This window comes from Gracilinanus agilis, chromosome 5 (genome assembly GCF_016433145.1).
Source record: "Gracilinanus agilis isolate LMUSP501 chromosome 5, AgileGrace, whole genome shotgun sequence".
NCBI classification, from domain to species: Eukaryota; Metazoa; Chordata; class Mammalia; order Didelphimorphia; family Didelphidae; genus Gracilinanus; species Gracilinanus agilis.
In genome coordinates, this window is record NC_058134.1 from 73,596,904 (window position 1) to 73,610,040 (window position 13,137).

General features: G+C 36.5%; 1 protein-coding gene across 1 annotated transcript in view; it reads left to right on the top strand.

The window, feature by feature from the left end:
* CCDC7 (coiled-coil domain containing 7) overlaps window positions 1-13,137 on the top strand; it is a 305,131-nt gene that overhangs the window by 159,436 nt on the left and 132,558 nt on the right. The window contains exons 3-4 of the mRNA XM_044678170.1: window positions 10,576-10,662; window positions 12,469-12,489. Coding sequence (XP_044534105.1) covers window positions 10,576-10,662; window positions 12,469-12,489 — 108 coding nt within the window. The remainder of the gene's footprint in view (window positions 1-10,575; window positions 10,663-12,468; window positions 12,490-13,137) is intronic.

Below are 13,137 nucleotides of genomic sequence, written 5' to 3' on the forward strand. Positions count from 1 at the left end.
AACCTCTTCTGAAACAGGTGAAGGATGATATATTAATAGAAGACATCTGAGTGATGTGAGATGAAGAAGATGAAATATATACTGTGCCTTATATTTTAGGCAAGGTTTCCAGGTGAGAGGATGAGGGCCTGGTAGACAAAGGAAATTTCAGGAGGAATGAAAATATTTGGAAGAACTGCTATGGTGAGAGGGGTAGTGAGTTAATTAAGGAGGTATAAAAGTATTATCTTACTGCAGTGATGGCCCAATTGAAATTAAGCAACATAAATTGGTCATTGACCCAGCCAGAGTGGTTTTGTGATTTTTTTTCTAGTTGTATTTGACAGCACACAAAGTAGGAATGAATTATTTATGTCTAAATAATACTCAAAATGAGAAATGGATAAGAAAGTATACCCACGGGTTGGTAGTGATGTTTTTTATTGCTTCTTTTTGGTAAGGTCTAAGGTTTTTTTCATCCTTTTGATAGTTCCTTTTTTCTTCAGCTATCTTGAGATTCAGTTCTTTAATATCTTAAAAAAGTGTTTTAGTTCAAGCATGAACCATTGTGTTTGCTTAATTTAGTCAACAGCTTTTCCATCTTCATTTCCTTCAGTGCCATTTCCACTTATTCGGTAAGTGTTAGTCAGTGATGTCAGAGCCAAAATATAGTTTATTGACAGTACTTGATGGTAAAAAAATTTGCTTTAAAAATACTTGAAGTTCTTTTATATCTTTCATTTGTTTGTTGTCCTGTGGCTAAAGGAATTTGTCCTCCTCTTAGCACCAGTGCTGAGTCCATGTTAATAGCAGGGATTCTCTCAATATGGTGAGGTCTTCAACATGCTCATTTTTGCAAATAATTTTGTGCTGATTGCATCAGGCCTCAGGACATTGCAGAGCTTCCTAAGTGAGATGTATAATCACTCAAAAGAGTACAACCTAACTATCCATGTAGGAAAAGTCAAACTGATGAAGAATGTCTGTTGTCCTGAATATGACTTTCTATCGAATTGATAACTTATAGAACTCATGCAGCAAGACTATTACAGTGGGGTTTGACAAAAGAGTAAACTGAGACAAATCTTTAAGGGTTAATTTGGGGTTTTGACTAAATAAGAGAGTTATAAATTCAGTGTTGTGGTCACTGAACTCAAAATATCCCTAAGCCAGAAATAATTGTTAGAAACTTTTATTTATAATTAGGAAGAGAAAGAGTTGAAGTATGAAATGTAGGAGGGAAAGAGATAAGGAGTTGCCTAGCCTACCCTTAGTGCTGATCCAATGAAATTCAGCTTGCTCCCTGACAAAATTCCATTCTCCACGTGGAAGTCCAAGTCACTCACCAGCAAGCAATGTAGGATCCAAGGAAAGGAGTCTCTCCACAGAACTCACACTGAAGGGAGTGTCCCACCAAAGTGCCAACGAGCAGAGAGGGTCTCCTTACAGAGCCACCAAGGCAGGGATCTCTGCAAGCCACAAGTCCCAGTGGTGTCTTCAGCCAGGGTTCCACCAATGCAGCCTCCTCCAGAGCCAAAACAGGAATCTCTGCAATCAGTCTCTCCAGAAGCCAGGAAAGGAATGCCTGGAACCAATCTCTCCAAAAGCCAGGAATGAAATGCTAGACTATGTTGGCCTCTTTTTATTCCCCTTTTCCCCATGCCACTCCCTGTCACTTCCTGTCACTCCTCCTTCTTTACAGAAACCAATGGCAGTCTTTCAATTTGCCTAGCACTGCCCAAGTCAGTGACAGTGACCTTCGAAGTTGTCATTTACTCTAGTAAGTGACTTGCGAACTTGCATACTTAATGGTAAGTAGGGGTATTTTAAGTTCTTGATTTGATTAGCTAAAAATAGACAAGGGGAAAGTTAATCCTATCTTCACAGATCTCTGTACAAGACAATGTTTATTAGCAGGGGCATGCTACCTATCAATAAATGGGTCATTGATTTACCTTCATTCATGAGAAAGACCCAGAGCAGACACACAGACCTCTTTTTATAGGGTTTTTGGGTAATACAGAATAAAGTGTAGAGCAGGGTAGATAACATCATGCGTTTGAGTACAAAATGATAAGTTACAGAGCTGAGACACACAGAACAACACAATTGGTTGGAAGTTTGGTAACTGGTAAGCTAATAATGACCGATTCCCTTTCTTCTCCCATGAGACTAAGACTCATTGTTGGAGATAGCAGTCCTGACTTTTGGACAGCAAACCAGACATCTCTGAAGGAGAGCTTTGGTGGCTAAAGATATCAGGCTGACTTCCTTTCTTTCTCACACAATCTCCAAGGCCAGCAAAAATTCCTTGAGGCAAGAAATGATTGGTGATTAGCTGGAGAGCTGGATTTCTAGCCAACCCATTAGAGACCAGTTGAATTCTGAACTAAGTTCAGAAACAAAGAACCATGACTTAAGCAGTTATAGGACAAAAGCAGTACAGATCAAAATTAATTACTTGTAAATAGGGTCAATAAGAAAATAACCCAAGATCAATTTTAATCCTATCAGTATGTATATCTTGAACAAATACAGTAAATAGAAAAAAGTTCAGAATGAAACAGGGAGGAGTAAGTGCACAGATCTTTGGAAAATTGCCAATTTTTTCATGTTCTCAATTTCTCTCTGAAACAAAGATCCATTTTCTGAAGAACTGAAATTGGGCATCATTCAAACAGCAAAGTAGTGGCAAAGGACATATAAGGACAGAATAAATGAGGAATCATGGAGGAGAAGCACAATAAAGAATGCAAACTACAAAATGTATGAACAAAAAAGATAGACTGGTTGTATGATATGAAAATAAGGGATAACCAGTGGACAGCCCATGTGCTTCATTGGTGTAGTCAAATATTCAAAAAAAGAAAGTATAACCTACTCCCTTCCTATCCAGAATAGTGAGTGGTACCTCTCTGGAAAACTTATGAGAGGACATGGACAAACTTTGCTCAGTAAAGCTAGGCATGAATGCATTGTAGTCTGAATTGTTGGAAAGAATACCCACAGTGATTGTATCACAGGGCCATTTGTACTTTGCTTTGCTGGAGGTAAGAGGAGAGAAAGACAGAAGTCTTCCTCACTTTTTCTTGCCTTTCTTGAAGTTTCAATTTTTCAGAGACAGTAGTGTTCTTGACTCGTTATCAAGAATATTGATATTTTAAAGAGAAAACTAAAAAAAAAAAACCAATTCAAACTCAGTGAAGTTGAACAAGCCATAAAATGAGTTCTAAAAGGAAAAACAAAACAAAAAACAGAGCTAGAATGATCTGCAAGTGAATTTTATCAACTTTTTAAAACCAACCATAACATCAAATAAACTATTTGAAGAAATAGAGAAATTCCTTGAGGCAAATCCAGCCAAATCATGTAGAGAAAAACCTTTAAAGTTCCTTCTATATCTGTGGCCTACTTTATAAAGATCAACCGAGATCAGTCCCTTGTGCTTCTCTAGACCCCATCCTTGATATGATATGAGTCAAATTATCTAGGAATCTGGTCTGTGTAGTACAGGAAATTGAGGCAGTCCAGGAAAAACTGTGATAAGCCTGGTTTTCTTGGGGGTACAAAGCTAAAGAATTGTTAGAGATAGGAGGTGAATTCTTAACCAAAGGATAGAGATTCAATTACAAAAAAATAAAGTAGATAATTTTGATTGTATGATATTGGTAAGTTTTTCACAGACAAATGTACCTGGGAGAAGTGAAGTAATTAAATGAAAAAAAATTGTCATATCTGATATCTACAATAAGGGTTTGATATTTAGGATATATAGGCAGCTGACACAAAGTCATCAAAGGATAAGATGAAGTAGTTCTTAAAAGAATTGTAAGCTAGTAGCTATAAAATGTTCCAAATCACTAATAATAAGAAAAATGCACGTTAAAATATACCTTCCAAATTGGCAAAGATGAGAATAGTCAATGCTGGAAGTATCGTGATAAGACAGATGCAATAATGGATTTTGATAGAGCAGTGAATATATAATACCATTTTGAAAAACAATTTGGAATTATATAAATAAAGTGGACAAAAGTCCATACTCTTTGATTCAGAGATTCCATTGCTAGCCATATGCCCAAAGCAAATCATTAACAGAAAGGCACACATATTTGTAGTAGCAAATAACTGGAAATGAAGTAAATGATCATCATTTGAGGAATGGCTAAACAAACTGTAGTGCATAAAAGTAATGAAATATTACTGTGCTTTAAGAAATGACAAAACAGGATTAATGCAAAGATGTATGATTTATATGAACTGATACAAAGTGAAGTAGATGTAGTCAGGAAATAAAATAACTACCACAATATAACAAGAAAAAATTACAAAATAATCTAAACTGAAAATTGCAAAATTATAATGACCAAGTTTGGCTTCAAGAAGAAATATCAGAAGACATCACTTTCAGCTCCTTTGTAGAAGTAGAGGTTCATGGATGTGGAATACTGCATATACCATCAACATTTTTAGATGTGTAAATTAGTTTTATGTTTTTCTATCCTTTTAAAAACACTGTTATAGTAGATGACTCTCTGAGAAAGAGGAGGGGAAGGATGTCAAAGAGATATACACTTCATAAAAAAACAAAAAAGTATCAATAAAAATATTTTAAAGAAAAATAAGAGCTTTTAGGATCTTAATTACCTCTTCTTGAGTGAGTCCATCTGAGTTTCTTGACCCAACTCTAGGGTTCAATCTGTTGATTAATTCTTTGGATTCATGCTTTGATGTATATTGAACTAGATGACTTCTAAGATTCTTTCAAATTTATATTTCTATGATTATAATTTTATTGTTATTTTTTTGAGTGTTAAAGAAGGTGAAATAGGATTTCAACCTAGTATTAGAAATCAGTCTTTGGACATACATGTCTTCAAGTATTTGTAAGGTCCCTTTCTTAGAAGGTGGATTAAACTTTCTGCTTTACCTCAGAGGCTATACCTAAGAACAATGAGTCAACACTGCAGAAAGGCAGATTTTAGCTCACTGTCCCAAAGAGGAATGAACTACCTTGGAATGTAGTGAATAGTTGTCTTTCTCTAGGAGTCTTCTCACAAAGGCCAGATGCCTACTTGTCAGGGATTATGTTCTGACTTATGAGTTGGACCAGATGACCTTTGAAGTCTATGATTTCTAAAGGAGTCAGAACCCCCTCAGAGAATTGGACCATTAGCTTATGTGGGTCTCAGGGAAGGCCCTGTTTCAGTATTCGGAAAGATTCTACCATTCATTTGATTACCTTTACCAAGAGGACAGGTATATGGAGGTTGTGTGTGTGTGTGTGTTAAAAATACTTGTCAAGTGTTTCAAGTTAAAAATTGTCCTCTCAAATGTGAAAACATAAGGACCACTGTGTTTGAAAGTTTGGTCCAAAGTGGGCAAATCAATTCTGGAAATGTGCACAGTTCTCACCTTCTTTATTCATTTTCCTACCTCTGATCCAATCAGACCAATGTACTATTTCCTTTTTCTGATTATTATACTTTTATTTTCAATTTCTTGCCCACTATACCCTATACCCAATGCTTACCATAACTTTCCTCATATGGTAAATTTCCTCATTTAGGAAATAGAATACCTAAATAATCCCATATCAGAAAAAGAAATTGAACAAGCCATCAAAGAACTCCCTAAGAAAAAATCGCCAGGACCTGATGGATTCACAAGTGAATTCTATCAGACATTCAAAGAGCAACTAATCCAATACTATACAAATTATTTGATATGATAAGCAAAGAAGGAGTCCTACCAAATTCATTTTATGACACAAATATGGTACTGATCCCAAAGCCAGGTAGACCAAAAACAGAGAAAGAAAACTACAGACCAATCTCCCTAATGAACATAGATGCAAAAATTTTAAATAGAATATTAGCAAAGAGACTCTAGCAAGTGATCAAGAGGATCATCCACCATGATCAGGTGGGATTTATACCAAGAATGCAAGGATGGTTCAACATTAGGAAAACCATCCACATAATTGACCATATCAACAATCTAACAAACAAAAATCACATGATTATCTCAATAGATGCTGGAAAAGCCTTTGACAAAATAAAGCACCCATTCCTATTGAAAACCCTGGAAAGTATAGGAATAGAAGGACCTTTCCTAAAAATAATGAACAGTATATATCTAAAACCATCAACAAGCATCATATGCAATGGGGATAAATTAGAAGCATTTCCAATAAGATCAGGAGTGAAACAAGGATGCCCATTATCACCTCTATTATTTAACATTGTACTAGAAACACTAGCAGTAGCAATTAGAGAAGAAAAAGAAATTGAAGGTATCAAAATAGGCAATGAGGAGACTAAGCTATCACTCTTTGCAGATGATATGATGGTCTACTTCAAAAATCCTAAAGAATCAACTAAGAAGCTGGTAGAAATAATCAACAACTTTAGCAGAGTTGCAGGATACAAAATAAATGCACATAAATCATCAGCATTTCTATATATTTCCAACACATTAGAGCAGCAAGAGGTAGAAAGAGAAACACCATTTAAAATCACCCTAGACAATATAAAATACTTGGGAATCTATCTACCAAAACAAACACAGCCATTATACAAAAACAACTACAAAACACTTTCCAAACAAATAAAACTGGATCTCAACAATTGGAAAGCCATTGATTGCTCATGGGTAGGATGAGCTGACATAATAAAAATGACCATTCTACCCAAATTAATTTACCTATTTAGCGCCATACCTATCAAACTACCAAAAAACTTTTTTTACTGAATTAGGAAAAAAAACTATAACAAAGTTCATTTGGAATAACAATTTTTATTTTTTAGAAAAGTTATTGGTTACACAATTCATGTTCTTACTTTCCAATTCGTCCCCCTCCACCTTTTACTTTTCCCCCCATAACTGACGCACATTTCTATTGGTTTTAACATGTGTCATTGATCAAGACTTATTTCCATTATTGATAGTTGCATTGGTGTGGTCGTTTCTAGTCTATATCCCCAATCATGTCTGCCTCAACCCATGTGTTCAAACAGTTGTTTTTCTTCTGTGTTTCCACTCCTGTAGTTCTTCCTCTGAATGTGGGTAGCGTTCTTTTCCATAAATCTATAGACACATTTTAATGCAACAGACACTTCTTAACAAAATTGCTTATAACCATATTCAACAAAATACACTTCCTGAAAATGTTTAAACAACACACTGAATAGTATATTGTTGAGAGGCAGCATGGCATCATTGGGAGATAAGGAGCTGGCTTCAGAAATAGGAAAATCTAGTTTCAGATCCCAACTCTGACCCATACTGGCCAATTCCATTAATGTCTTTGTTAGTGCCTACCTGGATCACTTAGGATGACTCCCTAAGACTATAGGATATAGAGAAGGATAGGAGTCTGGCCTGCATGGATAGAGGAAGTTCTTCCCTCTCTGACTTACTCTACAATTCCCATTCCCACTTGTATCTGTGAACCTGTGGATGTCTATTATTACTACAGCTCATAAGTCTCCCATTAACAATCAGCCAGGAGGCTTAATTAACTTTTAGCAAAGGCATTTACTAAGATGGCAGAGTAAGAACAATTGGTACAAAACACTCTTCTAAAATTCTGGAGTTTATTCTTCCCCAACTGTAGGCAGGCGCATGAGAAACATGACCTCTTACTTAGAATATAAGGCACACAGGTGGTAAAGGGACAACTTAAAAGTTCTAGTACCAGACATCTTTATCCCTTTGGAGAGTTCCCTACAGCTCCTTTCTTCTGGAGGGAGTGCTTTCATGATCTGATCCTTCCTGAGCCCATAGCTGGCATTTCTTGCTACCACGAAGGGTCACCTCCCATGTAGCTGCTGCTCACTTTGGGTGACAGTCTTTCTGCACCTGTGTCTGCTTCTTCATTCTTCATTCAGATGCTTTTTATGCCATCAGCCATTATACTCTGAGGATACTGCAACCACCTGGCATGTAGACCTTCAAGAAGGGTCAGACCTTTGGGAGTGGCTATATATAAGGGTGGCTATTAGTCCTGGACACATCCACCATAGGAGAGGCATTTGGATACAAAAGTCATAGATTTACCCACACATTCATAGCCACACATAAATAGACTAGGTGGGAAACAAGACAGCAACTCACACCCCCTGACTCTTGGGACCATCTTGAAATAGTTCCTATGCTTCACAGCTGAAAAGGGAAAGAGGGGACTCAGAGCTCAGTCCTTGCTTTTAAACAATCTCTGTGTTTTCAGCTCTTTGGTTTCAGGAGACAGTTAGGGGACTCTTTGACATCCTACTCCTCAGTCATGTGTGGTCAGCAGTTGCCTTCTCCTAAATTCTAAATGTACCCCAAGAAATAGGCCTTATAACTAGTTTACTCAGGTTACCTAAGTCCTTTTCTAATTATTTTACATATATTTTCTATATTTCTATTTTAACAAATAATGCTGCTATGAATATTTTTGTACCCATGCTATTTTCTTGTCATAAAGTTAAGCTACTGTGGGTATAATCCCAGCAATGTGACAAAAAACAGATTTCTTATTTTAAAAAGTCTCTGATTCTGAAAGCCAAAGCAAGCAATCAGAACAATATGGAAGGGGGAAAAGCCCAATTGAACTGTATTTCACTCACTGAAGTTTGTGCAAGCAGGAATCTCTTTGGCAAAAACTTTCTTTGGGGAATTACAAATATCTTCTAAAGAAATAGTAGAGAGGAAATGGAAAGGTGGCAAACTATCAATGTGGATTCATCACCAACAAGTCTTAGAAAGTATTGATTTCTCCTGATTTGACTCAGCTCTCCTGATAACTTCTTGAACTGTGATGAAACAGAAGAAGATATCACCTTTGCTGAAAGAGGCATTAAAAAAGTTATCTGCTGTTTTGGGTAAAATTGGTAGTGGTGTTTAAGTTGGTGAGTTCAGGAATGACCTTGACTTTCTAGGACCTAGAAATCCTGGTATGGCTAATGGCAAATCCAAGGAGAAATCCAGCCTTCTTCAGCAGGTGTCATCTGGGGAGGCAATCAGGAAAATTGTACGAGCCAAGAATAGGAATAGCTTGGTAGCTTGGTTTTTTTACAGCCCAATTAAAAGACATGGCTAGAAAAATAGACCAAATTCTGCTCCTCCATGAAAACAAAAAGAAGTATAAGGATATGTCCTGAAAGATATTTTAAAGTTTCCACCCTTGACTTTTGCAATGATCTTATCTCAGTTTGAAACTGTAAAAACCATTAATATCACTCTTTTAATGCTATTTCTTGTAATATGAGGATATTGGAAATACAAAAATGTCATTATGTAGGATTTTGAGGAAATCATCGATTATTGATTGATGGAACTGGTAGGCTTTCATGTTATTGGCCCCATTATTGTGTATCTGAAACACTCATACAATGAAGATGTATTTGTTTAAGCTTAACGCTGACTAACTTTTAAAATTCACTTGTGTAATTGGGGTCATTCAATCAGTAGTATTTATGCTGGATTTTGATGCTTCATGTATAGAAGACTCAAACCTCATTCTTCTCTAGGTTGTGGTAACGGAAACCATTTGTCCCAAACAGCACTTTTTGTTCCTAGCTTGGCAAATATCCTAGTGACAGCAAAGTTACGAGATGTCTTGAAGATCAGGGTTTCTGTAACCACAGGGCTGATTTTCTAGGTAGGAAATGTGTGTGCATGGTTAATATCTAGGTGTGTATTTTTATATAGAGACATATACACATACACATAATGTATGTATTATATATATGTTGCATATATACACATGTGTGTATATGTGTATATGTGTATCTATCTCTATCTCTATATCTATCTATCTATATATACATATGTGTGTATATATATATATATATATATATATATATATATATATATATATATATATATATATAGTAATGCACCACTGAATTTGGAATACTGAATCCAAAGTCAAAGGATCTGAGTTCATGAGTTATGATTCTACCACTTACTACTTCTATGACCTTCCAAAAGAGAAGAGTGACTGAGGAGAGCTAAGTCTAAACTAGACAGGGATGCAAAAGTAGGGAGTGGTCGCAGTGAATGGGGTTTTTAGCTCTATAAGTCTGAATCACAGCTATGAGGCAAGAAGGAGTAGGAGTTTATAAATTGTGGGATTTGGGAAGTAAGAGTTGCCTAGAGCCTCTTTCAGTCTCCCTCCCACCACCGTTTGTGGTGACAGAGGGTTGTATATATGTTTTTTCTCCCAAAACCAAAGAATAGTAGACCCTTGACATTATTTTTATGATATTATAAAAATATAATATGATATAATTAAATGCGACTAAATAGAGTGAATAATAGTAATAGTTAACATTTCTATAATGCCTACTCTATGTTAGGCATTGTGCTAAGGAATTCACAAATACTATCTCCTTTCATCCTTACAACACTAGGAGATGAATGCTATTATCATCCCCATTTTGTAGATGATGAAGCTGATACAAATAGGGGCTAAGTGATTTGCTCGTGGTCACAGAACGAGGAAGTATCTGGAGCCAGATTTGAATTTAGGGCTTCCTTTACCACCTAGCTGCCTCTACACATGGAGTCTGAAATAAAAGTCATATTTCTTTATTAACTTTCTTTCAGACAGAAGCAGAGGATATGTCTTCATTCTTGCGATTATGTTCAGCATTTGCGAAACAGCTTGAAGAAGCAGTTAAAGAAGAACAACAGGTATTTATCATCTGTAAATTGCAAAGAATGAAAATATTTTAAATTGTCATTAGTGTACTTTAGAATGCAATGATTCATCTTCCATTGAATTGCTCAGTTGACTTTCTTAAGCATAATTTTGACCATGTCATCGCCTTGTTCCATGAAGTTCAATGCTAGCCAGTACCTCTAGGATCAAATTTAAACTTCTCTGTTTATCATTTAAAACTGTTCATAACATGGTCTCTTCCCATTCCTCTAGGCTTCTACCATCACCACCCATAGAAACTCTCCCATTCAGCTAGCAATGCTGCCCCACTTGTGGTTCCTCACTCATGCTTTTCTTCTCCTGTTTTCATGCTTTTCTATCTCTGGAATACTGGAATATTCTCTCACCTCTGCCTTTCAGTTTCCCCAACTTCTTTCAAGTCTCAGCTCTAGTCCTTCCTTTTGTAGGAAGCTAATGGCTTCCTCTTTCAGAATACTTGATTTTATTTCATTTTAACCCTTCCCTTCTGTCATAGAATCAATACTGTATATTGGTTCCAAAGCAGAAGAGTGGTAAGGGCTAGGCAATGGGGTTACGTGACTTGCCCAGGATAACACAGCTAGGAAATGGATGAGTTTAGATTTGAACCCAGGATCTCCCATCTCTCAATCCACTGAGCCACCTTGATGCCCCTCAGATTACTTTCCATCTATTCTCTCTCTATCTCATATTACCCAGTTATTTGCATTATTCTCCATTAAAATCTATCCAGACAGAGAATCTTTCTTACCTTCCTTTGTATCCCAAGGCACAAAACCATCCCTGGCTCACAGCAAGCATTTAAGAAATGATTACTGACTGTCTACCTGACTGATTCAGGATCTCCAGTTCAGGAGATTCCCAATCTAAAGGTAGAGGAAGGGAAGAGCACATGCTTGAAGACAAGGAGGGCACAGAGTAGAAAATGAGGGTTGTCTGGTGGAATCGGGACAAGGAGGTACACAAGCTGAGCCTTGAAGAAGAAACGGATTGAAACAGTTTCTATGGGAGCACAGTGAATAGAGCCCCAGGTCTGAAGCTGGGAGGAGCTGGGTTCAAATTTGGCCTCTGGCCCTTCTTAGCTGTGCGACCTTGGGCAAGTCATATAACAGCAATTGTCTAGTCCTTGTTCTTCTTCTGTCTTAGAACTGATACTAAGACAGAAAGTAAGTTTTTTAAAAATCAATTTGTACAGAGTAGAGACTATTAAATATAGGTTAAAGCCAGATGACACAGGAACATAAATGCCAAAAATGAGGAATTTGTATTTTGTCTTATGGAGACATTTTGAGTAGGTAAGTGATATGGTTAAACACATTCATTATTTAGAACATTATTTTTGCAGCTATGTGAAGAATGGATTAGAGAGGATAAATACAATATGACAGAAAGAGTGCTGGATTTGGGCCTAGAAAAACTGAGTCTGAATTCTAGCTTTGAATTGAATAGAGCAGTGGATCTATAGTATGGAAACCTGGAGTTCAAATGTGGCCTCAGACTCTTATTGGCTATGTGATACTGGGAAAGTCACTTAATCCCTGACTGCCTCAGTTTCCTCATTTCTAAAATAGTGATAATAATAGCACTTGCCTTTTCTGACTTGTGAGGATTAAATGAGATAATATTTATAAATATTTTTTAAAAATTACTTTGTAACAACTATAATTATTATTATGAAAGTTAGATATAAACTCATTGTCATATGGTAGCTTTTTGCCTGGAAGAGAAATGCTTATAGACATATATTTTGCATTTTAAAAGTTGATATTGTAATCATATCTATTATGCTTTTTTTCCAGATATTGGATTCTCTTTTTACGGTAATTACTAGAATTGTTGCTGACATTTATAAAGCTTTTATAAAACACTTATAAAACTATATTTTTAAAAATCCACAAAGGTAAGGCTACAGCATAAGATTATATATGAATCAATGAATGGATAAACAAGTATTGATTAAGTATCGTGTATGTGCCAGGCATGTGGTAGGCAGGCATTGGGAATAGAAATTAAAACATGATACTATCCTTGGTATCAAGGAAGTTATAATAGAGGGATTCAGTAGATACAGGGACAGTGGGAGGCAGAGAAAGAAGTTTTGGTCTGAAGAATCACAGAGATTGTGAGTGACACCATAATGGAGTCTGTTTTCATGCCCTGGCCTGTTGTAGTGACAGTGCTCACTCGATTATTATGTCTAGTGCTAGATGGAGAGTTGCAAGGTAGGTGGGGGTAAAAGGTTAGTGTAGAAGCACAGATGGCAAGATGCTTTTGTTGAGTAGATCCTGGTTTTCTGGCAAAATGGAGATATAGTGTGGATTAGGTCACTCACCTATGGAATAATTCTCCCAAGGTGAGAGGGGACTTGATTACTGGGGTCTTCACCAGAAGAGTTGCTGCTTCTTGTTAGGGAGAAGGGCTAAAGATTTCCATGTTGTGTCTCTGGTAAAGCTCTTTTCTAGAAAGAG